General features: G+C 47.1%; 1 protein-coding gene and 1 long non-coding RNA gene across 11 annotated transcripts in view; both read right to left on the bottom strand.

Moving 5' to 3' along the window:
* The window catches only part of MAPK4 (mitogen-activated protein kinase 4), a 143,544-nt gene that overhangs the window by 8,210 nt on the left and 107,968 nt on the right, over positions 1-27,366 (bottom strand). For 7 of the 10 annotated variants that reach the window (XM_019627582.1, XM_019627587.1, XM_019627584.1 and 4 more), the window contains 2 exons: positions 1,777-1,921; positions 174-335 (listed from right to left, as the gene is read on the bottom strand). In XM_019627582.1, coding sequence (XP_019483127.1) covers positions 174-335; positions 1,777-1,921 — 307 coding nt within the window. Of the gene's footprint in view, positions 1-173; positions 336-876; positions 929-1,776; positions 1,922-27,366 lie in introns of those variants that run through there. The other 3 variants (XM_019627589.1, XM_019627588.1, XM_019627590.1) reach the window with 2 other exon arrangements.
* LOC109373587 (uncharacterized) lies at positions 13,215-19,655 on the bottom strand. Its single transcript, XR_002122255.1, has 2 exons — positions 19,045-19,655; positions 13,215-13,766 (listed from the first exon to the last, which is right to left on the bottom strand). It is a non-coding gene; the product is annotated as an uncharacterized LOC109373587 (long non-coding RNA).

Here is a 27,366-nt window from a genome sequence, read left to right on the forward strand (position 1 = left end):
TGGACATTTCAGGCTTATCTGCTATGGCACTGGCTTTACTTTATTTAACTCATAAACACTTCATTGTCTAGGGACCACACTTGGTCCTTTTGGAAGGAGACCACCTGCGCCCGCCCCCAAGGGACGCCAGAGTGCGGCCTCCATATGCTGGCCTGGCGGTCAGGCTCAGGTACCTTCACTGTTCACCTCGGGGAGCAGCTTGCGCAGTGGCCTCTTCACCTCCCAGGTGCTGTTGATGAAGGAAGGCATCACCTTGAGCAGCTCGTCCTTGTCCTCCTCCCGGATCACAGGGATGGTGTCCAGGATGAGCTGCATTTGCTCCAGCTCGTGAGCCCCTGGGGAGGCAAACACCAGAGGGTTACATGCTGCCCATGTGACTGGATGTGTGCTGCCTAGGAGGCCTGGGAGCAGCGCTGGGCTGGGAGCCAGGGGACCTGGGTTCTGGTCTTCACTCTGCCACTAACTTACTGTGTGACCATGGGCAAGTTGCTTGCCATCTCTGGGGCTTGGCTTTATCAAATGTCTCTGCCTCTGGAATGGAGCAGTCTGATATAGACCAAGTCACTCAGCACCAAAGTGACAGGAACAGCTTGGCTCAAGTCTTTCTAAATGCTCCTTTCCATAGGCTTCTCCACATATACGTTACCAGGCTGGGAAGGAAGTGATTTTAAGGTTAGGAATGAGCCTTATCTTTTGGTTTCCAGTTAGGAGGGGGGAAAAATCAGGAATAACAAATTGGGTTTGGGGTGTGTCTTGAGCACACTGACTCTGTGCTCCTTTGGGCAGAGGGAAGAAGACAGGCTATTCGGGGTCTGTGGACCAGGATGGAGTCAAGAATTCATTCATTCAACAAGTAATTATTTATTGAGCACCCACCTTCTCCCTGCCAGGCATCATGCTGGATGCTGGGAATGAGTTCCATGCTCATCTGTAAGAAGCATCAGACTTTAGGCACTCAGAAACTCCACACGTCTTCTACACCCAGGCAACCACTGTATCAGCACTTTGGCACTGCTGGTGTGGGTCTGGTCTGTCTCCTTGCCGTTCCGCTCTGACCTCCAGGCCACTCTTACTTTTATTGCTTCCATTTTTCCTTTTTGCATGAATAGACTTTCCACGTACCTCTACCAGGTTGAAACCTCAACCAAACTTCTCCTTCCTCAAGGAGTCCCTCTGACTCATCCAGCTGCACAGAGGGCCCTCCCCTTACCACTGATTCTGATGGGATTCCAGTCTACCAGAAGCTAGTGGCCCAGGATGGGGCTCTTCTGTCCCCCCACCTCTCACGATGCCCTATGTGCAAATGCTGTGAAGACCAACCGAGAAAGTGCCTACAGCATCAGGGTCTGCTCTCAAGGAGTTCCTCCGACCTCTCTCTGTAATGGGCTCTTGGAGGGTCATTTCAGGGACTCTGGGAGCCTCTTGCGAGTTCCCCTTATTCAAATGAGCACTCCAGGTGGACTGCTAACAGTGGCAGGGACAGAGGAAAAAGGGGCTGAAAAGTGTAGGGTGGGTGTTTTCCAATCTGTGAGTTTGAATACAAGTGGTCACTCGATTTTGAAAGTTCTGTCCTCAAAAGGTTATTTTTAGCCTCTCTAATATTTTGCTTGAAATGCTAGTAAGGTGCCTCCAAGTAGTGCCGTAAAAGCCACAGGGGTTATTTGAAAGAGAAAAGGCTAGCATGTTTTGTGATTAGTGTGGTTTTTTTGCACTCAGTTCCCTCTTTTTCTGGACCGATGCCAGAGGAGACCGCAGGTGGCATGGTTAGTGACCTACCTGCAAAGAGCATTCTCCCTGTGAGCATCTCGGCCAGGATGCAGCCGGCAGCCCACATGTCGATGGCTTTGGTGTAGTTGTTAGGCGAGAGGAGCAGACGCGGTGAGCGGTACCACTTCGTGACCAAGCCTTCTGACAAATAACCCTGGAAGGCGAAATTCCGGGTTTCATCGATTAGTCATGTGCCGACTCTCTCCCTCCCATGCCGCTTCTCCTTCCCCTTCACCTGGACACAGGACCCCTTTCAGGATCCTTTCACCCTCGATCCTTTCCTGTTGATCTGGAAGGAACATTAGGGAACAGAGGTCTGGTTAGGGGGTGCTCAGGCTTGTTGGTGGGGCGCAAAGGCTTGGTGGGGTTCTCCTGTGTGGAAAAGGATGCAGGATACCAATATTTCAGAAGGAATAATTTTCCATCCAACTTGATGTAACTATGCAAAATAAATCTGCCCTCATCTAGTAAAATAGACAAGTGGGAACCATACTCCTAGTTCATTACCACCACCAAGAAAGGAATGCTCAGACACTGGAATTTTATTTATCCAGTGGTTGAATCTCAGAAATAGAGATGTGAAATCAAGCCAGTTGCTCTGGTGCTGACGGTTAGAATTAATGGGGCTACAATGCCAGCTGCCAAGCCTCTGCTGAGAATGGATAAGGCCAGCTTTACGATGGATGCAGATGAAAGGCATAGGGAAGCAGCCCTAAATGGCAGGGTAGACACAGCGTTGGTTGGCCCAGAGGATTCTGGGAGTTGTACAGAGTGTCTTTTGGGGGCAGAGATGTTTTAGTTGATTTCAGCCACTGCTCAAAGATTTGTGGCCTGGGACAGATTCCCTCCCTAAGAGATACAGTGAGGACATAGGTATTTTAGCACAGATAGGAACATACAGTTGACTCTTGAACCATGTGGGGATTAGGGGTGCCGACTGCCTGCACAACTGAGAATTCACATATGACTTGAGTTGGCCTTCCACATATAGTTGACCCTGGAACAAATCAGGTTTGAACTGTGACTGAGAGGGTCAGTTGAAAACTCGGCATGTAAGTGGACCCACACTATTCATACCCACGTCGTTCAAGGGTCAGCCAAGCAATTTGGCCATTGTTCTCGATGTAATTCAGAAAGCTGGCCCAAGAGTGAAACCTGGGAAATGTCCATTTGGATTACCTGGACAGTCTCTCTAAAGTGAGAAAATAGACCTATTTGGGATTCAAAGAGACAATTCAGACCAAGGGGATCCAGTGTGAGATTCTAGGGATGGTCTTGTTATCTGCTGATGTCATTCCCCATTTAGCATTCCAATTTTCCTTTTCACTGATGTGGAAAACATCACAGACCCAGGTTAGAACAGATGAAAAGTTAGGAAGCCCAAGTACTCAGGAGCTTTTGATCAATTAACCTGAAATCTCTCCCTTTGCTTATCAAAGATTTATTAAATGTTTAAAACCTTCTGAGAGCCCTGAATTACGAGTTTTCTCTCTTCCATAGCACATATTTCTTCAGAGTAGGGCCTCAAACTGGTGGAAGGAAGGAGGGAAAGAGGAAAACACCCATTAGCCAAAAATCACTATTCTCCAGCCTCAATGCCCCCACCAAAATGAGCTCCTTACAGTGTTTTATATGTACCCCTCTTTCTCTCTCCTTTGGGCATCTGCATGTGTCTATTCCATGGATGGAGGTCCTCACACTTACTGTCCTACCTGGCTGACTCACTCAGGATGCTTCCTCTCAGAAACCTCCTAACTCCCTGGGATGAGGTCGGGTGCCCCTCCCAGGAGCTCCAGGGTCCCTGTTTTGTTACTGTTTCTTTACTGTCTCCCACTCCCTGGACCATTAGACTATATGCCCGCAACGGGCAGCAGCTGCCCATTTTGCGCATTGCTTAGTCCCAAGTCTGTTTCCTAGCAAGTGTTCAGTAAATGTTGTTGAGTGAATGAATGAATGAATGAATGAATGAATAAGAAATTGAGATAAAATGATACATAACTATACCGTCTTAATTGCATAAAAATGGAAGCTTAGTTGTGTAGATACACACAGGACCTAGAGAGACACGCCAAACTAAGCTGCTTGTGATTATGACTTTGTTCTCGTGTTTTCAGTTTCCTAATTTATGCACATGTTAACTTTTAAAAAATAAATGTTATTTTAAAACCTAAAAAAAATTGAGATATAATTTACATACAGTAAAATTCACCCTTTTTAAGTGTTCAGTTCTATGAGTTTTGACAACAGTGTAGACTCACATAACCACCATCACCATCAAGATAATATAATAATACCATCACCTCAAAAAAATCCCGGTCCCCTTCTTGTCACCCCACCCCCAGCCCCAGCTCCCTAGGAATCACGGTTTTCTGTCTCTCTTGTTCTTCCTTGTTCAGAGTGTCATGTTAATGGAATCACAGTATGCAGCCTTTTGAGTCTAAATTCCTCCACTTCGCATAATGCATCTCAACACATCCATGTTGTTGTGTATACAGTAGTTTGTTAGGGGTTGAAGTTTGATTCTAAAAATTACAGAGGCAAGCCAAGCTGTCTGTAGCAGGTCCCTTCTGGGTGGACGGGTTATAAAGAATGGTATGATTTACTTTCCAGTCAGGCTGAGACTGTCGGAGGGAGACTAAAGCCGAGATCACCCAGAGGGGAGGTGACTTAAGGCAACTTTTCCTTGATATGTAAATGAGCATTCCTTTAGGGACCTGCCTATCTGTAGCATCTGAGAGCTGAAGAGAAGTGGGGGGCTGCCTTCTGAAACACCTGCCCTGAAACTAAAAGAAAGATGTTCATTTGGGCAAGGCTGCACCTGGGCCAGAGTTATGAGCCAAGGCCACGGTAGCCCCTGAGAAAGTTAACCCCTGGCTCTTTCTTACCTTTGAATGAAGACCAAGAATCTGCTGGATTTTTGTTAACTATTAGCTGCTTCCCTATGCTTACTTGTCCCTCAAGCCCTTTGGACACATAAAGGGGATTTACTGATGAATTTCAAAAGCCACGTGGCAGAGAATTTGTGAAGTGTTTTCTGCCTGGCTCTGAAGCAAGGGGGCCCTGGGGGAGAGGGGATGGGAACACAGGGGAGGCTCCCTTCCTGGGTGGGTGGGGCAGACACAGGAGACCCAGGGTCCTACTCCGCTGAGGTAAGCCTGGGTGTCTGAGTGGGAGAGGCACTGGGGCACACAACATGACACTGGTGAGTTAAAGTCAAGAGGTGAGTTTCAGTTGAGTGGATGGGGTGAAAGTCAGAGTTTTCTAGAATAAAAAAATATTCTTTAAAGAATACCCAGGAGTGCAGGCCCAATTTTATCAGAAGGGCTCATAAGTCAGTAAGTATATCGGCTGAACGGAAGTCCTCAAATGGCTTTCCTGCCTGAGCCTGCAGAGGATAGTTTCAGATCCATCTGGATGTGGAGGACCCTGTCCTCAGGGACCAGACCTGGCCTCCAGGGGGGCTCACCCCTCCGCAGGCTGACAGAGGAGGGACTGGGTGGGACGGCAGACACACGCATGATGCACTCTCTTGTGGGCTGTAAGGCATCACTACTCTGAGGAGACACGAAGCCAACACTGTAATTCTCTGTGGCCTCCTCTCAGCACGCAAGAGGCAAGACTGGAATGTCCCTTTCCCAAGTGTCCCTTTCCTCCTGCCATCCTGTCCCTTGGTGTTCCCAGTAAGAAGCTGGCTCTGGAGGTGCCCCTGGGAGGCAGTTGGACAGGATTTCTTGTCTAGACCCTGTCACAGGGGCCTGCAGGGCTTCCTCAGCTGTTCCTCTAACCATCCCATCTTGCTGTACTTTTGGAGTCCAGTACAGCCCACGGGAAGCTTTGACTTTAAAAACTTCAAAGGGAAATAATGTAGCAGCAGCTGCCCGGGGAAGAGGGTAATTAGGGGCCCTCCACAGATCCAGAGGGAAGGTGTCATTGAAGCTCTGAGCATTCTCTTTGCAAGAGGGAGCAGGGGAGTGCAGACTCGGTCCCAGCTGCCTGCCAGGGAATTCAGGACAGCCTCGCTCAAACTCACCCGGAAGGGTGGGCACCCACCTGCTGCCGGGCGTGCCAGCACCAGGTGGGCTTCAGTTCTGTGTGGCCCGCTCTCTTTATGCCTCCAGCCTGAGCCCGATCTCGTGGGTCTGGGAGTTGGAAGGCCGGCGGAGACGGCATGACCCAACCTCCTACTTCACCTGTTAGTGATCATGCAGCCTGGCCCTTCACAGGGATGGGACGAATTTAAGTGGGGACAACATTCTCCCCAGAGTAAAAGCCCAGTCAACTGTAGTACATTCTCTTCCTCTCTCTCCCTCTCCCTCTCCACATGGTGGTGGGGTGACAGGGTGGAAAGAGTTGTTCTCCCCTCATACAGGATGGGTGCTTCCAGGCCAGGATGGTAGGGGGCTATGACAGCCTCACCTTCCCAACCAAATGCCTATGGCATGTGTCCTGGGAGCCATGTGTCCTCCTGTACAGTAGAAATGAAGATGATCAAGATCATCCCTGATTTTAAAGAGTGTGTACTGTAGTTAAAGAGATGAAAAGCTTAATATGAAAAGATGATTGGAAGGACCGGGAAACAATCTCAGTCAACATTTATGTAGGACTTGTTCTGGGCTGGGTATGTTCGCATTTTACATGAATCATTCAGCAATCCTTCCATCTGCCTCTTGCTGCGGGCTCTTCACAGGGTAGGACACAACCTGTCTAAGGTCATGTGACTGGGAGGTGGTCCAGGGTGTCTGGCTCCAGAGCCCATACTCGAACCTGTACGCTGCTGGACCTCCACCGCCTTGCATACTAGATAGGGCCAATGGTAGGCAGCGAGGAGACGCATGCTCAGAATGCACAGGGGCAGTATTTTGTCCTGAGGTGGGTCAGTGAAGGCTTCGTGGGAGTGAGGTTTGAGTTGGTCTTGATGGATGAGGACATCTTAGATAGCTGTGCTGGGGAACTTTCGAGGTGGTGATATAGAGCCAGTGTGAGTATAGGTGATGGGGTGGGAAGACCTACAATGGGCTCAGGGAACAGAAAGACATGTGGACCTGCGGACAAATGGGACATGGGGTAGGAGCTGAGAGTCAGTGGTCCCCAAGAACCCCCTGCATCAGAATCAGGGGAAGTGCTTGTGAGATGTGCAGATGGCCCAAAGCTACTGACTCCAGAGTCCTCCATCTTGATTGAACTCCCCAGGGAACCCCTTAAGCCCTTCCCCAGTTTGAGAACCCCAGGAAGAACAAAGGGAGGCATGGAAGGTTCAGAGTGGGAAAGGAGGGGTCATGGGCAGGACAGGAGTTTCAGTGCAGGCTGTGGAAGGACCACCTGCCTCTGCTTTTCTCCTTAGCCCTGGGCAGACCTGCACCACCCTATGGTAGGGCCCCTGCCAAGTGTTGCTAGTGGAAGGGGCCTTTGTGGAGCAAGGTGTTTGGTTGCAGGCTTTGCACTCCCTGTCACTCACAGCCTGGAGAGGCTTGCAAGCGGGGCTGGCAGTAAAGATGCTGCTCTCTGGATAACAGGGGATTACTGGCCTCAGGAACGCCCCCGGGCACCACGTTTCTTGGAAGGGGGTAGAAATGCATATATGCACCCTTGTCTAATCTAGAAGAAACTAGGTCAAGTGAAAAAGAAATCAGGCTATGGAGAAGTAAAACTTTCAGCCTTAGGGGGCAAGTGGAGGCTGTTGCATGGATGCTGTAACTCTTGTGGAGAGCTGGTGGGTGTGCTGTGGAAATCAAAGGCATGTCACACAAAGAATGGTGAAGACTGAGCCCTTTCACTCTGGAGAACATGGTTGGGGAGCATGAGAGCTGCCTTTAGACATTTGCAAGGCTGTCATACTGACAAGGAGTTAAGCTTGTTCTCGAAGGCTCTGTGAACAGAGAAGAGGCTAAGTGTGAGATGGACGTCTATGCAGTATACGATGCTAATAGCTAACATTTACTGAGCTCCTCAAACTGCTGTTGCTGTAACCGCTTTATATGGATTAATGTATTTCATCCTCGCCACAACCCCGTGAGGCAGGGATGCGCATCATCGTCAGTTTACAGTGAGGAAACAGAGGCACAGAGAGGGTAAGCAACCTATCCACAGGGACACAGGTTGTAAGTGGCACAGCTGGAATCCAGCTCCAGGCTTTGTGGATGTAGCACCTTTGATCTGAATATGGGGCTCTATTGCCTTTCCCGTAAGAGGGCTCTCTAAAGCGACCAGGGCAGTGCAAGGGGGGACTGGGTCCTAGACAGGCAGAAACGTGGAGCACAGAATGGACAACCTCGTGGGGTGGAGTGCCAACACCCACTCTCCTGGTGGATTTCAGAGCACAGCTTCTCAAAATGTGTGGTGCACTCCATTACTCAGGGACTTTAACTTGTATGAAATGTAGACATCATTTCCTCTGGCAAACAAGGTGAGCACTGGGACCAGCAAGGCCTTGATGATCTTTAACGCCTGCCCCAAGGATTTATGGCTGCCTGGCCCACAGGCCAGGCAGGGTCTCCTACCCAGCAACAGCCTGACCTACAATAGGGGATAATTCTTCATGTTATAGACACTCATCAAAAGATCATGGAGAAAAACACCACCATCCCAGAGGCCCCGTTTAAGCAGAAATAGACGGCCTCCCTCGCCACAGCCCTCTCCCTGCGAAGGTATAATTCTTACTTGTACTTGTACCAATATCCATATCAGGCACAAGAGCAGCCTTTTGAAAAAGAAAACCCCACAGCCAAATACCCCTTCTTGTTACTGACTCCAAACGCATTCTATTACACTGATTTCCATGAAAATATGCAGCAGGGACTCTCTTAAGCTGAGGGAAGGAACACATATTCTTAAAAGCCCAGCACAGTCATTTGAGAGCCATTTGGTACATTCTGTTTATGCAGCTAAAATACACATGGGTGAAGAAACAGTACGGTTACATCAGCTGCACTGACTTTTCATTAATTTCTAAGGTGCCCTCGGCGCGGAGCCGCTGTTCCCCACTCCCACCCTGCCTCGCCCCTTTCTCACTCCATGCTCTGGGGATCCTGTCCACTGAAATTCATCAGCTCTTCCCAGGTTTCCATGGAAATCAACCAAAAGCCCAGTTAAGTTCCTGTAGGCCTGTAGCCCCTATGTGTTCCTTTTACTTAAAAAAAAAAAAAAAGATAGAATTGCTTTAAAATAAAACAATTTATAGTTAATTGTGATAAAATACACATAACATCAAATTCACCATCTTCACTGTTTTTGAAGTGTTCAGGTCAGTGGCATTAAGTACATTCCAACTGTCGTGCCACCATCACCACCATCCACCTCCAGACTCTTTTTTCACCTTGAAAAACTCTGTAGCTATGAAACAACTCCCCATACGCCTTTCTCCCCGGCCCCTGGCAACCGCCCTTCCATTTTCTGTCCCTATGAATTTGATTCCTCTACGTACCTCAGAGAAGTGGAATCAAACAGCATTTGTCCTTTGGTGACAGGCTTATTTCACTCAGCCTAATAGACTTCCCCTTACTTTTAAACGCCAGGAGAATGAGAGCCGTGGACTTGGGCTTCGTTTTAACAAGCACTTTCCTGAAATGTGGTTGTCTTCTAATTCAGCTAGAAGCTTTGGACATTATCCTCAGGGGGGTCCCAATCATGCATGAACTCTGAATTCTATTACAGTTCAAAGACATGACAAAATGTTTTGTTTGTTGGGAGATGTACCAGGGCCACCTGCTTGAATGCCACCATCCTCGCCAGGACCAGCTGCTGGGTTAATTACAGAGGTGGGCGGAGGGAAGATTTGGTTCAGCTGCTTCAGCCTCAGTTTCCCCATCTGTTTGTGCTGTTGGTCTCCGAGCTTTCCTCTGGAGGGCCCTAGAAGCCTAGGGTGCTGTGTCACCATCACCAGCCATCTTTAAGCGATGGGCCCTGCTGGGCTAAAGTGATTAATTTTTAATGGGCAGTCGGTCTGTGAGCAAATGGCTCCTTTTAGGAAGCTACATTAACCGCCAGGCCATAAATAGCTATTTGTCTTGCTGATTTTCAAGGGGAAATCTGGTGGCACCCTGGAGCAGAGGCTCTCAAACCTGCTACACTTTAGAAGCACCTGGGGGACTGAAGAAAATCCTGATGCTCAGGCCACCTGCTGTACCAATTGCATCAGAATCTCTGGGGGCTGACCCAAGCATCGGTAATTTTTAAAACTCCCCAGGTGATCCCAATGTGCAGCCATACTTGAGAACCAGTGTCCTGGAGATCTTTAGCTCACCTGCTTTGGAAAGGTAAGCCATATTTTTAGTTCCCCAATTAGTGCCGGCTTCTATTTCTAGCTCCACTCAAGATGAGATGAATCCCTGAGTAGCCAGAGGTCTTTCCCAGATGGCTGACGAATGGGAAGTAAAAATTTACTGGAAAATAACCAATAATAATAGCTGCCATTTACTGAGATCTTACAATATGCCAGGCACTGTGCCAAGTGCTGCTTTATGATAAGTGCATTTAATTATCAAAATGACCCAATGAAAAAAGGAGAGAGGTGAATAACTTGACCAAGGCCAAATTAGGTAATAATTGGCAGTGCTGACGTTTGATCCCGGCAGTGAACAAAACAAAGTCGCTGTGATCATGTAGCATACATTTTAGTAGGAGTGACAGCTGGCCATATGAATGTAGAATATGTCTGGTGGGGGTAGCACTAGGAATAAAAATAAAGCAGGGTGAGGAGACAGTGATGGATTGGGTGGGTGGTCCAGGAAGGCCTCTATGATAAGGAGACATGTGAGCAGAGGGAATCAAGGGAGTGACACATGTGGGGGGAGAACATCAGAGAAGTTGACCTCTGAGCCCCAAGTCTTCCCTTTCTGTCCCCACCCCTACCCCCATATGAAGGCAGCACTCTTCATCTTTCTCCTCCCACCTGGCAAACCTTCCTCTCAGATCCTTCATTAATATCCAGGTATAAGTAACTGAGAACAGGTTGGGGGTGGTGGGAAGGAAACTAGTATTTGTCGAGCATGACGCACAAGAGATTTTGCCAGCCTTCGTTCAGCTGACCTCATGAAAACAACCCTGTAAGGTAAGATGCTATTTTTTTCATTTTAGATCTGGGGAAATTGTTGCAGGCCCCTCCCCTCTGCCTGGCTTAGCAGGCAAGACTTTGTGTTCCTGGACCCCCTCATCTCCAAAACAGCACTATAGTAGGGGAGGCCCTGAAGGCGGGGACCAGCTGTTTTATCTGTCTGTGGTGCTCAGGGTAGATGCTCGCGTTAAAGGTGATGCACAAATGGAATAAAAACCTTAAGCTAAAGGAATGATTGATATGCCCATGGTGGCATTTCAGGAATTGACCGCCAGTCAAGAGGAGATTATTTTGAAGTTTGTCGGTCATGAGGATTGCCACCATGTTCAAGTTCAAGCCTCAGAAATCTAGGGGCTCCCTCAGGTGTGAGGTGTGGCTGTGGATTTCCATTTGACATTATCTTGATGCTTCTGTGTGTTAGCAGGGCTTCTTGGGCTACTAATCTCGCCAGAGGCCAGCCTGGCGGTCACACTCAGTGCTTTATTATATCTCTTCTACTTCCACTCTCAAAAAAATAGAGAATATTAATCCCAAAGCACTTCTGAGTAATGTGTGTAATAATAATGAATATTTGCCAGGTGCCGACTATGTGTTAGATACCACCCTGAGCTCTGTCCGTATTCCTTTATTAATATTTGATTATCATGACACTCTCACAAGGTAGGCCCTGCTCTATGGGAGGTCGTGGGGGAGGCTACTGAGGCAGGGAGGTCAAAGCACCAAGGTCACCAAGTCCCCCAGCAGACAGTTCAGTTCCCAAAGTTCCTCTCTTGCCACCAGCCACCCCATTTCTGCTCTTCCCCTCCCAGCTGCTTGCACACCCTCCCCTCACCAGAGGATAAGAATTCGCCCCTGTTCAGCTTGCAAAAGCACACTCAGAATGAAAGGAACTTCCTTGGGCTCCTTTCTCAGAAGGCTCTGGGGTCTAAACTAGCACCTTGGTTGAAAGTAACTACGATGGAATCAATAGACTAAGAAAAGTAAGAGAGAGAGAATGTCTTCATAGTCTCGCTTCTTTCCATGGATGAAGGATCAGGTAGAACTCAGAAAGGTGTGGCAGACTGTAGAGCCCCCAGATGGCTTAATTATACAGATGGCTGTGGGAGGGGTCTGGCACTGGGCCCCAAATTGTTTACCTCAAGGTGTTGGAAGTTCTACTCTCAGAGTCCTGCCAGCGGAAGTGGCCAGGTCAGCGGGGGACTCCAGCTGGAGAAAGACCCCTGACCAGGGTCTGGCCTGTATGTAGGAAGTAGCTGCCTATAGAATGCGGTAGAAGGAGCCAGAAAGCCCTGCTACCTCTGAACTTGGCTACTTGCCTGTCCTGGTGTCAGAAAGTCTCTCCTACAAAGTCATCGCTTTTAGTCAGAACAGTGTTTCCTGAAGTGGGTTCACATCCCAAAGATGCTAATGGGGGAGATAAGGGTGTGTGGCCAGACACCCGTGGGACAAGTTGGCAACAACCAGCAAGCTTATTTATAGAGTCTCAGGGTCTCCTAGACCAGGATTTATGATGCAACACTTGCCACCCCTCCTTGTCCACAAAACCATTTTTTTATTCTAGGCGCCTCTTGGGGACCAGTCTTTCTCAGGACATGTCATGGGAATACTACTGAGTAAGGTCCTTGTTAACACGTTTACCTGGGAGAGGAAACACGTTGACCGGTTAGCCCCCTGTCTTCTATGACATTAACAAACACTATACTGTCGTATGGCTCCTGCGGAAGGGGCTCTGTGTGAATGGACACGCACACTGCTGCCCCATCCCCCGCTTATCTCTGAATCCCTGACAGCAGGGACTAATTGGACTTGCTGTGCCTTCTGGGATCTGAAAGGCAGGGCACAAAGGCCCCGAGACCCACTCCAGCCCCTTCTCCAATGCTGCTTCTGTCAGGGTCCTCACCAGGCTCGTGGCTCAGTCACCCTGTCTCACCCTGGCCTCAAGAAGGGTCTTCTCTCCTTGGAGACCAGGCAGTCTGCCTGGGTCACATTATCAATCTGGGGCCACATCTTCTCTCAGCGGAAACAGTTCTCCTTCCAGGAAAACTGCAGGTCCTGATGCGTGCCCCACTTTTGAAGTTGCCCCACATGTGGAAAGGCTGCCCAGGACCCCCGCTCTAGGAAAGCAGGCCCCACTACGCAGGCTTGTTGACAGGTGTTTATTAAGTGTTTCCAGCAGGTCTGGACCTGTGGATGGTGCTCTGAGTCGAGGGACTGTTGTCAGGGAGCGTACCACCTAGTTCTGGGTCGTGAGTTTGCTGGTTCAAGTGCAATGTCAATCATTAAACTGGGGCGGGAAGAGAGAGCAGTCACCATGTGAAGACAAAGCGAAAAGGGAGCCAAAGTGGATCCAGGTTTTGAGGGGAGGCCTTTTAAAAAATATAAAATTACAAACACAAAATTAGGTATGAAAGGGAATGTTTATTTTAGAATCAGAAAATTGCAGCAAATCTTAAAGAGATGGCAAACACCACAAACATCACAAAATTCATAAAAATGACATTTTTACTAATTAGCTGCTTGGCAAACTGCAGGTAGCAAATGCGTGAATGTATTGCATAATCTCTGATCATCTCTTCTGTGACAATTTTGAAAGAGAATTTTTATAAGATTTAAAGCTAATTCACTCTTTGAAAGTTAATTGAAAAGATAACTCAGTCTTTTCTTTAATATGGTTGATACTTTCGTACAGTTCATATTTTTAGACGTTCCTCTTACCTTCAAAACTAGTTATCAGTAATGTCATACAAATTTGCAGGATTATTGTCAAATTTGAGGAAAACCCTATTAAGCATTCTTTTGAATATGAGCTGTAAGAGTTGGGGGCATTTCCAGTTTTCTTATGTGGTGACTAAACTTTGATTCTTCGAATGGATAACACTCATTAACCAGGATGTCCATGATGTCCCATGAATTGTAGGGTGGTCCTCAGAAGGATTTCTAGAAGTTATTCCTATAGCAAGACAGCTGGCAATAACTGTATGTAGAAGTAACTGCAAACCTTATAAACATATCCCATTATACCCAAACTAAATGTATCCTTAGCCCAACCTCCCCTTAGTCGAACCCTCCAAAGGCCCAGCCACCCCAGCCCCACCCAACATAAGGAGAAGTATGGTGGAGGGTAAGTCAGAATGGAAATAGACCACTTCCTAACAAATGGCCGCCCCAATGATCTTACTTTGCAAATACTACAAACATATGTGGCATTGTGAACACATTGTTAGGGTGCCTCGCAGGGCCCTGGGAGGGGCCATGCAAGTGAGAGGCCCTGAGTTAGGCTCCATGGTAAATTCAACTCTTTCCAGGAGTCAAAAGGACCCAAGAAGAGACGAGTGGCCAAGGAGGGCAGGGAGGCAGCTTGTCAGGATTTTTCAAGATAGGAAAGCAGGTACATATGCTAGGAATCTTCCTTGAAGTGGGGCATCGCAGGGCCTGTCTTGTCACAGGGTGAAGTAAATTGTCTAGAGAGCCAGTTGCCCTAGAGGGTTTGTGAAGAGGCCCCAGGAGGAATGTGCATGTATGGGGTGATCACAGAGGAAGCCAGCATGGGTCTGAAGGATGTTTATTTCCTTCTTCACACCAATAAGCTGGTATGATTTTTTTTCTTAAAAGATTTTTATTGGGGAATTGGGCAAAGGGAAACAGAGAAGTTGCTGTCCTTTTGTTCTTCAGTCTAGTTGTGGAGGACGTTGCTTCACTGGCCCAAGTTGGCACCATCATTGCGCTCTTCCCGGGTGAGGCAGATCAGTTGCCGGCTTCTGGACAGCTGCTTACTGCGGCTGCTGGCCGCTCACGCTGGCTGCTGGCTACACATGGTAGCCCATGGCAACCCACTACCGCAGGGGCTGCAGCCTACGCCGTCGCCGGCGACTCATGGCAGCTCAGCTCCAGGTCGAGCTGTTGTTCAGCATCTTAGCTGTAGAGGGCAGTGTCACTGGCACTCATATGTGGGATCCAAACCGGAGCCCTCTGGCGTCCCAAGCCAGCTCTTAACCAATGTGCCACTTGGCCGGCCCTGGTTTTATTGATTTTTGACCCCCACAAATGGTTTCTCTGATCTCCTCCCTTTGCCACTTTGCTCCCCTAAATTCCTTTACCAAAGGCCAAAACCCTGGGTTTCACTTTTAGAGGAACCGCTAGAAAAGCAAATTCCTGGCCTCCCCCAAGGGAATATGCAGTGATTTTATTCTCCACACTCACCAATGTATCTGGAAGGTTTTAGGAGAGCAAAGGGAGGGAGGCCGGAGAATGCAAGAGCCCTGGACGCTTAGAGGGAGGAGGAAAAGGATCGTTAAGTGGTGGGCGTGGGCCCCCAAAATACAGTCTGCCTTCTTCACAATTTTCCACCACCTCACTTGGTAGGTCCTGCTCACCTTTCACAGATGGTTCCACAGAAGAGGGGTGATCTTTGCTTCACTGTTTATGACAAAGCAAACTTTTTGAATGTGGTTTTTAAAACTGTAATCCATGCAACAGTTGATGTGTGAGCCTGTATTTTGTACATTTTCACAGCTGTATAGTATTCCAGGGTATTTGTAGAGGTGGTTTGTGGAGAGGCACTGGATATTCTTTCATTAGATTTATTTCTAGCTGTCTGTTATGTAATAAGAATTTGGCTGGTCTTTATTCCCAATTCCTGGGAGGGAGCCTTGAAACCCTTGGAATTTCCTGAGTAATAGGAATGTATTTACTATTCAGCATGGGCCCCTAGATGGTTCAGGATGGGTCTGGCCATGCCCCAAAGAACAAACATGTGATTAGAGCATTGGGGGGCTGGAAATTGAGTTCATTGGAGTGGTCAATTATTCAGTTAACCATGCCTACAAAATGAAACCCCAATAAAAACTCTGGACACTGAAGGTTGAGTGAGGGTCCCTGGTTGGTGATACACATCAATATGCTGAGAGGATAGCAAAGAAATCTCACATTTGGGACCCTCCAAGACCTTGTCTAAAGGGTCTTTTCTTTTGGCTAGTCATGATTTGTATCCTTTATAACAACAATGCAGTCTTGAGCATGGGGCTTTCCTGAGTTCTATGAATTGTTCAAGTGAGGGGGGTATGGGAACTCCCAGATTTGTAGCCAGTTGGTCAAACATGCAGGTGGCCTGAGAACTCCTGAGTTTGTGGCTGATGACCCCAGTGAGGGCAATCCTGTGAGGGGAATGCCCTAGACCTGTGAAGTTTGTCCTAACTCCCAATCAGAGCTGAATTGCCAAATGACCAAATATTGTTTGGTTGCTACTATAAATGATACATTATTTAAAATTATGTTTTCATCCAGTGTACGGAAATGAAATTGATTTTTGTATATTGATCTTATATTTGGCAATACTACTAAAGTCTTTTTATTAAATATATTGACTTGCCTATAGATTGAGGTTTTATTTAGACAATTAAATCATCTGTGAAAAATAATAATTTTGTGTTATTTTGTTTGCAATGAACAGATGTGACAGTGGTAGGCAACCTGAGTGTTTTCCTAGTTTTAAAGAAAAAGCTTTTAACACTTCATTGTTACGAAATGTATAACATTGTTGAAGATTTTTGGTAGATGAAGGAAGTTCATTTATTCCTAGTTAATATGAGTTTTTATCATTCACAGGTATGGAATTTTCTAGAATGTTTTTTGGCATCTATCGAGATGATCATGTGGTCTTTCTCTTTCTCCTTTAATATGTTTCTGGTAAATCAAAACAATAGGCTTTCTAATGTTAAACCAACTTTACATTTTGGGATGAGTTCAGCTTTGACATGATATATATTTTTTATATTGCTGAGTTCAGTTTATTCAGGATTTTTGTAACTATGTTCATAAGTGCAATGGGTGTATAATTTCCTTTCCTATATTATTCTTGTCTGGTTTTGGTAGGAAGATTATAATGTAAGGGGGTATTCCTTCTTTTTCTCTTCTCTATAAGAATTTGATAAGATCACAATTATTTGCTATTAAAAGTTTGGTTGAGGGCCGGCCGAGTGGCGCGATGGTTAAGAGCTGGCTTGGGACGCCAGAGGGCCCCGGTTGGGATCCCACATGAGGGCCAGTGACACTGCCCTCCACAGCTAAGGTGCTGAACAACAGCTCAACCTGGAGCTGGGCTGCTGTGAGTCGCCGGCGACGGCGTAGGCTGCAGCCCCTGTTACAGTGGGTTGCCATGGGCTACTGTGTGTAGCCAGCAGCCAGCATGAGTGGCCAGAAGCTGGCGACTGATCTGCCTCACCCGGGAAGAGCGCAATGATGGTGCCAACTTGGGCCAGTGAAGCAACGTCCTCCACAACTAGACTGAAGAGCAAAAGGACAGCAACTTGTCTGTTCCCCTTTCCCCAATTCCCCAGCACTGTTCCCATCCTCCAATTCCAATAAAAATCTTAAAAAAAAAAAAAAAAAGTTTGGTTGAACTTGCCTGTAAAACTATTGGCTTTGAGGTTTTCTTTGGAAGATTTTAAATTACTGATTCTGTTTCTTTAATAGTTATGACATTATTCAGGTGTTCCTTTTCTTTTTGACTCACATTTACTAAAATTAATTTTTTCTAAGAATTTATTCACTTCATATAATTAACCAATAAAATGTGAGTACATATTTATTTTGCATATTATTTAACAAATATATATTTATGATTTGTTTATATATATTTTTTACCAATGAACATTTATGGTCATAGGGTTCATAGTATTCTCTTAGTTTTGAACCTCTGCTGCATCTGTGCTTATGTTCCTTGATAATGCAGGGCTGTGTGAATGGCTGTGGAAGGCTGACACGCTGAAGCTTAATAAGTCATTGCCTGATTTGATTTTATTTCATGTTGATCAGAAATACACTACAAATAGGAGTGTTTGGGGCAAGGTCCCAGAAATGTAATCTGGACCATGACTGGGTTTCTTCTTTCATTTCTTCAGGGGAATAAAATCCATGTTCAATCGTCATTTTGAGTCCCAGGAGTAAAGGGTGTTATTGCAGTGTAGGGAGCTGATTTCTGTACTCTTATTACGGTTTAGTATTGTTTAGAGTGACAAGGTAATGTGGGTGATCTCCTTTACTTGAAGTGAGTAAAGAGGACGTGACAAGTTCCTCCCACAAGGCAGCTCTGGGAAACTGTCCACTGGGCAGGACCACTAGCCCCTGTAAGTGTAGGCTGTCTGGCCCTACGGGGCTTTGTGCTGAGGGTTTAGGACTAAGACGATATGAACGACTCAAGCCTGTGAAGCAGCCCAGCTAATCAGGGGACCCTTGGGGACTCTTGGGATGACTGAGAATGGCTTTGTACTTGGAGGGCCCAAGGCCCAGAGGTGACTGATGCCCTCCTGCTTCCTTAAGTTCCTCTCTGGGGACCAGATGACAACCTACTCCCTTTTCTCCCCCCATTCAGACATATCCGCAGAGGCTGTGGATCTGATCTGTTTTCTCCTCTAAAAGAGACACAGGAGGTCATTTCGATCAAGTCTCTCATTTGCAGAAGAGGAACTCCTTATCACCATCAGCATCATCAATTACAGCAGTGATTACTGAGCACATACTCTATGCCTGCCAAGCACTGTATTAATACTTTACATAAAGAACCTTAATGAATACTTCACAATAGCCCCATTAAATTACTATAGAGAATATCTACTGGGCTTCTCCTACATTCCAGCCACTTTTCTGAGTGCTGGGACAGAGCAGTGAACAAAGCTGGTAAGGTCCCACCCTGTGGTGTCCACGTTACTTCTGTAGTGCAGGCAGTTTTCCTCCTATTTTACAGAGGAGTAAAGGAAGGCTTAGACAAAGATACGGTGACACAGCTAGCGAATTGCTGATGCTGTGAATAAACCCAGGTCTTGTTCTGAAGTTATACTCTGGTTTACGTCAGCAACTCTCACATCAGAATCACCTGGAGAGCTTGTTAGAACGCAGATGGCTGAGCCCCACCCTCAGAGTTTCCCATTCCCTAAGTCTGGGGTGGGGCCAGAGAACTTGCATGTCTAATAAGTTCCCAGGTGACAATGCTGGTCTGGGGACCACACTTTGAGAGCTGCTACTCTGTGTACAGAACCAAGTGTCTGAGCCTTGAATAAGGAGAGTGCTTCTTTCATATCTACCTCCTTCTCTCCTTACCAGGGCTGTCCCCCATGTGTGTGTAAGGGACCCCACCCCAGGCCGACTCCCTGCACGACCCTAAGACTCCCCACCCCCACCAGCCAGCACTGGTGTGCGCTGCCATCACCATCTGTGTCTATGTGTATAATTACCTGCATTATCCAGGTTCTCACTTACAATCCATGTAAACAAGGTGCACTGCTAGGAAGGGTGTTCCTGCACCTGGTTTCTCAGACTGTGTTGTGGATAACACACAGAATTCACACCGGCAGGGGCTGGCTGCCTTGGCTCTCAGCTCGATGAGGAGGTTCTCCGGATCCAGAAAAGATACAGTGTGGAAGCACACAGCCCTTCAGGGTGATCTGCAGGTTCTGCTGAATGACTCCTGCATCTCCCCAGGGACGCCCACACTACTGTGCCTGAAGCAGCCCCTCTGGTTGGATGGAGGGATTCAAGGTCAGGGAGCATCGTCCCATAATGCTCTCTTGGCTCTAGGGTCTGAGCCTCATCCCCCCTCACGGCAGAACCTCCTTGTCTGTTGTATTCCCCACCCTTCTTTGCTTGGTGGGTCCACGGGGACAGGGAAGCTCTTTAGAGGCCCTTAAGACAGGTACCATCACGGTGCTCCTCTCCCAGAGGTAATTCAAAGAAAACTCATATGAACTATAAAATAAGAGCAAGGATGTCTGTTTTGGGTTGAATTGTGTTTTCCAAACTTCATCTGTTGGAGTCCTAACCCCCTGGACCTCAGAATGTGCCTTATTTGGAAATAGGGTTGTTGCAGAGATAAAAAGTTAAGATGAGGTCATTTAGGGTGGTCCTTAATCCAGTATGACTGGTGTTCTTATAAAAAGGGGAGATTTGGTTGGGCCGGCCGAGTGGCTCAGTTGGTTAAGAGCTCGCTCAAGAGTTTGAGCTCTGAGCAACAGCAGTTCGAGTCCAGCCCGAGCTGAGCAGCCGCTTAGCTGCCAACAGGTAGCAGGATGGCTCAGCTAAAAAAAAAAAAAAAAAAAAAAGGGGAGATTTGCACACAGTCACGCACACGGGGACAACACCATGTGAAGATGAAGGCACAGATAGGGGTGATGCTTCTACAAGCCAAGGAACGCCAAAAATGGCCAGCAAGCCACCAGAAGCGAGGAGGGCAGCATGGGATAGATTCTCCCTCACAACACTCAGAAGAAACGAAACCTGGTGACGTCTTGATCTTGGACTTCCAGTCTCCAGAATTGTAAGACAGTAGGTTTCTGTTCTTTAAGCTACTCAGCTTGTGGTGCAGCCCTAGTAAGCAAATACAAAGACCAACAGAACTCTAATTTTCTGCCCACCATGATCACTTTGATTTTTTTTATAGTAAAATCAAATTCTTTACAAACTTGTGGGTGTCCCTGCTCTGCAGGTGCCCTGACTCTTGGGTGCTCCAGCACTGGGGTATGCAGTGCACTGAAACACTTTTGGGTTTTAGGCAGGAAGATCTGGCTCTGGTCTCACCCAGTCCAACTAAGATTCCTTGAAGGATGCGTATCTGTGTTGAGACCATGAGTTTTGGACCTGGGGTTCAATCAACTTACTTGCTGGTGACTTAAAGCTACTTTCCTAATCTCTCTGAGCCTCAGGTTCCTCATCTGCAAAACAGACATAATATTCCGGAAGGTTGCTGTCAGGATTAAACAGAAAACGAACGAGAAGCACCCCACCCTGAATAGATGCTACTTTGCCCCTCCCCTTTCTCAGTCTCTGTTTTCATGGAGACTTGAATGGTTCCCTTTGGCTTGTTATAGTATGACCAAACTCACCAGCCTCATTTCTCAGGTTTTTCCTGTTTTCCTCTCTCTGCCAGCCTTCTCACTCTCTTCTTTTCTGGGGTCACACTCCACTGTGTATGTCCACCACCTTTGCCCTCACCTGGGATGCCTTGTCCCTCCTTTCCTAGCTATTGGGTTGTAGGAAAAGTCATGACGCATGTTTGCGACAGATAGCGCTAGTCCATTTTTGGAAGTACTAGAGTCATTCGCATCATGTTATTGCTATGTCATTAGACAGCTGACAGTTCTAGTTTTATCCTAAAAAAAATTGAGCTATTTGGTTGAGTTTTGGAGATTTTACAATAAGTTGAAGATGGAAGACCAAGCTGTGCATTTTTGCCATATTTTACTATTTTACTTCCATAAAGGGAAGAATGCACGTCAAGCTTGTGAAAAGTTGCATACAGTTTACGGTGACAATGCTCTACAAGAACATCAGTGCCAAGGATGGTTCACGAAATTCCATGCTGGTGATTTTGATCTCAACAATGCTCCTCCGTCAGGGAGGCCCACTGAGGTTGATGATGACAAAGTAAAGGCATTGATCGAGTCAAACCTACGTTACACGACACGAAAGATTGCAGAAACATTGAACACCCATCATTCAAATGTTCATGACCACCCAAAGAAGCTGGGATACATAAGCAAGCTTGATATTTGAGTTCTGCATGAACTCAAAGAAGTTCATTTGACAGCGCATATAGACATCTGCAATATGCTCATTAAACATGAGGAAAATGATCCTTTTTTGAAGCGACTGATAATTGGTGATGAGAAGCGGATTGTTGACAACAGTGTGGTGCGCAAACGGTCTGGTCCCGACATGATGATTCTCCTCAAACGACATTGAAATCAGACATTCATCAGAGGAAGGTTATGCTCTCAGTGTGGTGGGATTTTAAAGGTGTCGTGTTTTTCGAGCTCCTACCAAGGAACCAAACAATCANCAATTCTCTACAAGAACGTCAGTGCCAACGATGGTTCACAAAATTCAATGCTGGTGATTTTCATCTCAATGACGCTTCTCGGTCAGGGAGGCCCACTGAGGTTGATGACGACAAAATAAAGGCATTGATTGAGTCAAACCCACGTTACACAACATGAGAGATTGCGGAAACATTGAACATCCATCATTGAAGCGTTCACGACCACCTGAAGAAGCTGGGATACGTAAGCAAGCTCAATATCTGGGTTCTACCTGAACTCAAGGAAGTTCATTTGATGGCACGTATAAACATTTGCAATATGCTCTTTAAACGTGAGGAAAAACGATCCTTTTTGGAAGCGACTGATAACTGGTGATGAGAAGTGGATTGTTGACAACAATGTGGTGCACAAATGGTTTTGATCCCGACGTGATGATTCGCCTCAAACTACATCAAAAGTAGACATTCATCAGAGGAAGGTTACGCTCTCAGTGTGGTGGGATTTTAAAGGAGTTGTGTTTTCGAGCTCCTACCAAGGAACCAAACAATCAATTCGAATGTGTACTGTTGGCAATTGGACAATTTGAACAAATCCATCATCCAGAAATGTCCAGAGCTTGTTCATTGTAAAGGAGTTGTGTTCCATCGCAACAACGCCAGACCACACACAAGTTTGATCACCCATCAAAAATTACTGGAGCTTGGATGGGATGTGTTGCCACACCCACCATACTCGCCTGACCTTGCGCCATCAGACTTCCACCTGTTTTGCTCTCTTCAAAACTCCTTGTGTGGTATAACGTTCAGTTCAGATGAGGCTGTAAATCAACACCTTGTTTAGTTTTTTGCAAATAAAGACAAGTCCTTCTATGAATGAGGAATTATGCTCACTGAAAGATGGCAAAAGGTTATCAAACAAAATGGGCAGTATATCATTGATTGATCTGTGTTCTTTCTTTTTTTTTTTTTTAGCTGCAATCTTGAGAGCTCTTAACCAACTGAGCCACTCGGCCGGCCCCATCTTTGTTCTTTATATAAATAAATGATCTTTGAAAAACATAAACAAAATACATCATGACTTTTCTGACAACCCGATATATCCCAACATCCCACAAGGCTCCCTTCATGCCCTACCTCAGGATGTCCCCTTTCCAAATAACATCTAAGTTAGAGGGAAAATGGTGCCAGAAAGGTGGAAAAGGAAAGGAAAGTGTTTGACAAAAGACCCCATCTGTATCCTTCATTCCACACTGGAGGTATATATGCCAGCTTGTCTGATTTGCTGAGATTTTAGTCTTTCCTGTGTGATCACCTGCTCCCGACAAGCAGGGAGCGGCAGAATAGTTAAACGCTGCCATTTGTCAAACACCTTGGATTCAGATCAATTTCTTTGAGTGACCAGGGGGAGTAGAATTTCCCTCTTACATTACTCAGCACAGACTTTTCACCTTCAGTAAGTGTCTGGTGATAATGACAGTGGTGACGCATTAATGACTAACATCTGGATGTCACTTTCCCACTTGGTCCTCCTGTAGCGAAGGAGGGAGCAGAGCCAGAGGCTGACAATGAGGCCAGCGGAGGCCAGATCTTCCCTGGGTGAATTAGTGGCCGTCTATCTACACAGTGTCACTGAAGCCATCTCTATGCAAATAACTCTCCCTAGGAGTGTGTTGTGGGGCCTGCTATTCCCACCTTCAGAATAAATGATATGGGGTAATATTCTGGGTGTGCAGGAGGCCACTGTTATGTTAACATTCATTCGATGAGTATTAAGTGTTCACTCAATGTGGGGGGATGCACATAGACATAAGGCCACGTTAAATGATAGGTTTATGATAGGGGTCTGTTAGATAAAGAGGACACCATGTGAAATAAGCATGCTTTTCAGTTGCGTATCATAGAAGAGTTTGGCAGCTGTCAAGTTTGCCAAAGTCCTTTATAGCAGGACTTTGAGGAAACAAGACACCAGAGGTGAGGAGGAGGGACATGATTGGCCCACGGGATAGGGATTGTAAAGGACATCAACGGCCCTGGGTTGCCTGAGGACCCCGGGGAGCACCACGGACAGTTTGAAAACGTGTGCAGTAGAACACGCACTGAACCACACGTCCTGGCGTAAGGCCCAGGTTTACAACTAACCAGTTATAGAAGCCTAGGCAGGTCTCTCTAAGCCTTAGTTTCCTCATCTGTAAAATGTGCGACAATAATGCAAGCCCTAGCTATACCACAGGATTATCGGGGGGGGGGGGCTCAAACGATCATCAAACAGTTAAGTTCATGGATGTCAAATGCTCCCCACCCAAGGCTCTATTGTCGTTCACATTACACCACAACTGGCTTCCTAAGATATACTGAATGCGGCTTACCATCCTTCTGCAGGGTCAAGCTTTTGCACATGGAGATTCTGAGTCACACACACGAAGCTCTCAGGAGCCAAAGGGAGGCAGCAACTCCCCCCCAGAGCCTGACGGCTGTGATTCTCCGTTAACTCTGCTGTCTGCCTTCATGTTGCCTCTGTCCCCTTACTTGTCAGACTATCAGCTGTCACTTCTCTCTGCTCCAAGGGTGTCTGTCTTGCCCCGTTGTGGATTTGACAACCAGATAATGAAGTTTGGTAGAATTGTGGGTAACGTGAGGGAACATTGGCTCAGGTAAAACGTAGACACTTCACGCTTGGGCTCTCTATCCACCATCTGTTTGTTTAGTAGCGTAGGATCCTTTTAACTTCCGTCTCGCCTGTGGCGCAGACACATGAGAGATTGCTGTCCTTACTCACGAGTCCAAAATATGTACCTCACTGAGGCGCCACCAGCCAGCCCTACTCAGAGCTCTCCCACCGTGGGACAGCACAGGGGACGCTGGATCAAAGCTGAGTTGATAGAAACAGTGTCGTTCCCCATATTCTCCTACCCCAGATTCTAGCTGGCTTTGGTCCTTTTGTTTTCTTTCCTCCCGCACACCCGGCTCTGTGCCACCAGTAAGGAGAAGAGTGCCCGTCTACTGAGTGCTTCCTCCTTGCTAAGTACTATGCCAAGCTCTCTGCATTCTTGATCTCATTTAGTCCTTAGAACAACCCTCTAACATAGACACTGTTATTTCCTTCTTATAGATAAGAAAACTGAGCACAGAGGACAAATAACTTGCTCAAGGTCACACAGTTTTTAAGGAACAGAATCAGGGCCTGTACCCTGACTGCTTCTCTCTAGAGTTCTTTCTCTTGGCCTCTTAATAGTGAAGCCAAGGTGCTCCCTGCTGAGTCCTGAATGTCAAGATTCTCTCCTACCGAAGGAGCAGTGGCCTGCATCAGGGATCTCACACGCACCATTTGGTCCCTGGAGCACAAGGAATGATTTCCTCCAGAGAACAGAAGGGGGCTGACAGGACTGGGCGAGGCCCTGAACATAGGCTCCAGGTGAGAATGCCCAAGACCTACGTGACAGGTCAGGTGTGATTTCTGGAGCAACTGTAGGTTGCTTGAAAAATATTGTTTCTGCCTGCTGGTTGAAGCCTATAAATTCCTTCCCCTGGGATTCAGCCCAAGAGAAATGAAAACCTATGTCCATATAAAAACTTGTATGTGAATGCTCGTATTGGCCTTATTCATAATAGCCAAAAAAGAAAAGCAACCCAAATGTCCATCAACTAAGGAACAGATTAAATAAAATGTGGTATATCCACAAATGAAATGTTATTCGTCGATAAAAAGAAATAAAGTACTGATACGTGCTGCCAATGGATGAACCTTGAAAACATATTAAGTAAAAGAAGCCAGTCACAAAGGACCACATATTAGATGATTCCATTTATAGGAAATGTCCTGAATAGGCAAATCTATAGAGAAAGAAAGTAGAGTGGTTGCCTAGAACTGGGGGGGATAGAGACTTTGGGGGGCAGTGCTGACTCAGGGAAGTGGGCTTCATTTTTGGGGTGATGACATTCTAAAATTGATTCTGGTGATAGATGCACAACCTGTGAATATACTAAAAGCCATTGGATTGTGAACTTTAAATGGGTCCTTTATATGGTATGTTGACTATATCTCAATAAAATGGTTTACAAAAAAGAATTTAAAGGCAACTATAAGCCATTATTCTAGGAATACCCTAGCTGGTAGTCTTTTTCCAACCGGCTACACACTGAGGCGAGCTCTCGCCCCTCGGTGGGAACTTGTGTTCCTAAGAAGCAGGCCCTGGGCCCCAGTAAATTTCCAGTGGGGAGATGGCAGGAGAGAGCAGTGTGGGAGTGATGGAGACGACGGCAGGGTGACGGATACGGGCAGGTGGGAGCATTGGCAGGAGACTATGCGGGGACCCATAGGGAGGTGGAAGGGCCCAGGACACAGCTCTGCTCTCTGTGGGTCCCAGAGAAGGTCACAGAACCGCTCTGTTCTCCAGCTTTCCTCATGGGGAAAGCAGAAGCAAGTGCTCCCCGTTTTATGACTTTCCTCTTTTCATCACAGAAAGTACCAGGGGAGTTCTCCAGTCCTGGAGCTGAGCCCAGTTGCATCAGCAGCTCCAGGTCCCCAGAGGCAGCTCTGGTCCCGGCTCTGCCTCTCTCTTAGCAGTGGGGCCTTAGACAGCTCTTTAACCCCAGGGACTCCCTAGTCCTCAGCTATCAAGTGAGGCCAATAATGAACCAGCCCTGCCTCCTTGAGGTGGTCCGTGTGAGGGTCCAGAATTAGCATGGGTGGGAAAAACTCCCAGGGTGCATTACTGTGAATTGGAGGAAAAATGTCAGGGCAGATAGGATGATGTTGATCCCCAGCTATAGAAGCCATCGGCTGTTCATGCTCTCTTACTAGCTTCTGACCCACACAGCATTTGCAAATTGTTTGGGGTCAGGGTTGAGGGCAGCTGGTGACCATGCACAACTCGGCCCTCGTGCGTTGGGCTCCTCTGAGCTCAGCTTGTGATCTACTGAGAGCCTCCTCCTGCACTGTTTCCTCAGGCCTGTGAAGCCAGGTCAGGCAGGTCATTCTGTGCTCTCAGGCTTGTCCTCCTGCACAGGGAACTGCGACTCCAGCTCCCAAACAAAAGGTATAGGGAATAAAAATGGGAAAAATCCATCCCCAAGAGGATGAGTCCCGCAGATCACAAGTGCTTAACTGAGCTTGCCGCCGGGAGGACACATGGTTTCTGCAGATGGTAGCAGTTCTGCAGAGAAGGTACTGCAATAAAATCTTCATGACCATACCCTAGAGTCTCCCATAGCCCAGAAACCTGCTGTCCAGGTCATCTGCGGGCGAGTCAGGGCCAGCATGGTGCAGTGGGGAGAATAAGGATGCTCCTCTTTTCCTGCTGCCTCAGACAACAAGGGAATCTTGTCGGTGTCTGAAGGACAGTAGAGGGCAAACACGCTAGCATGGAAAATCGGAGAAGGAAGCAAGGAAAAGAGTGCTGGGGCAGCTGTGGGATAAGGGCCTGCCTCTTCCCCAACCAGCTGTGCCAGGGCGGGCCTCTCAGTTGCTGCTTTTTGTGCCTGCCTGTGGAAGTCACTGACAGACATCTAACTGAGCCTCCTAAGGGAGGCCAGGATGAAGGGTGGTGGGGGAGGGGTGATGGGTGCTCACAGCAGGAACCCATTCTGATTGGTCACCACCGATATCTTTTCTGATGATTGGTCCTAAAGCTTCCCAATTGTTAAATATTTTGACTATCACCTCTAGTGTGTACCTTAAGTACTAGAACTAGTCTTTGGCCAAATTGCAAAAGTGTTGAAATTTAGTTGCAGGGGGGTGGGGGGC

Source organism: Hipposideros armiger, unplaced genomic scaffold (genome assembly GCF_001890085.2).
Source record: "Hipposideros armiger isolate ML-2016 unplaced genomic scaffold, ASM189008v1 scaffold_736, whole genome shotgun sequence".
Lineage (NCBI taxonomy): Eukaryota > Metazoa > Chordata > Mammalia > Chiroptera > Hipposideridae > Hipposideros > Hipposideros armiger.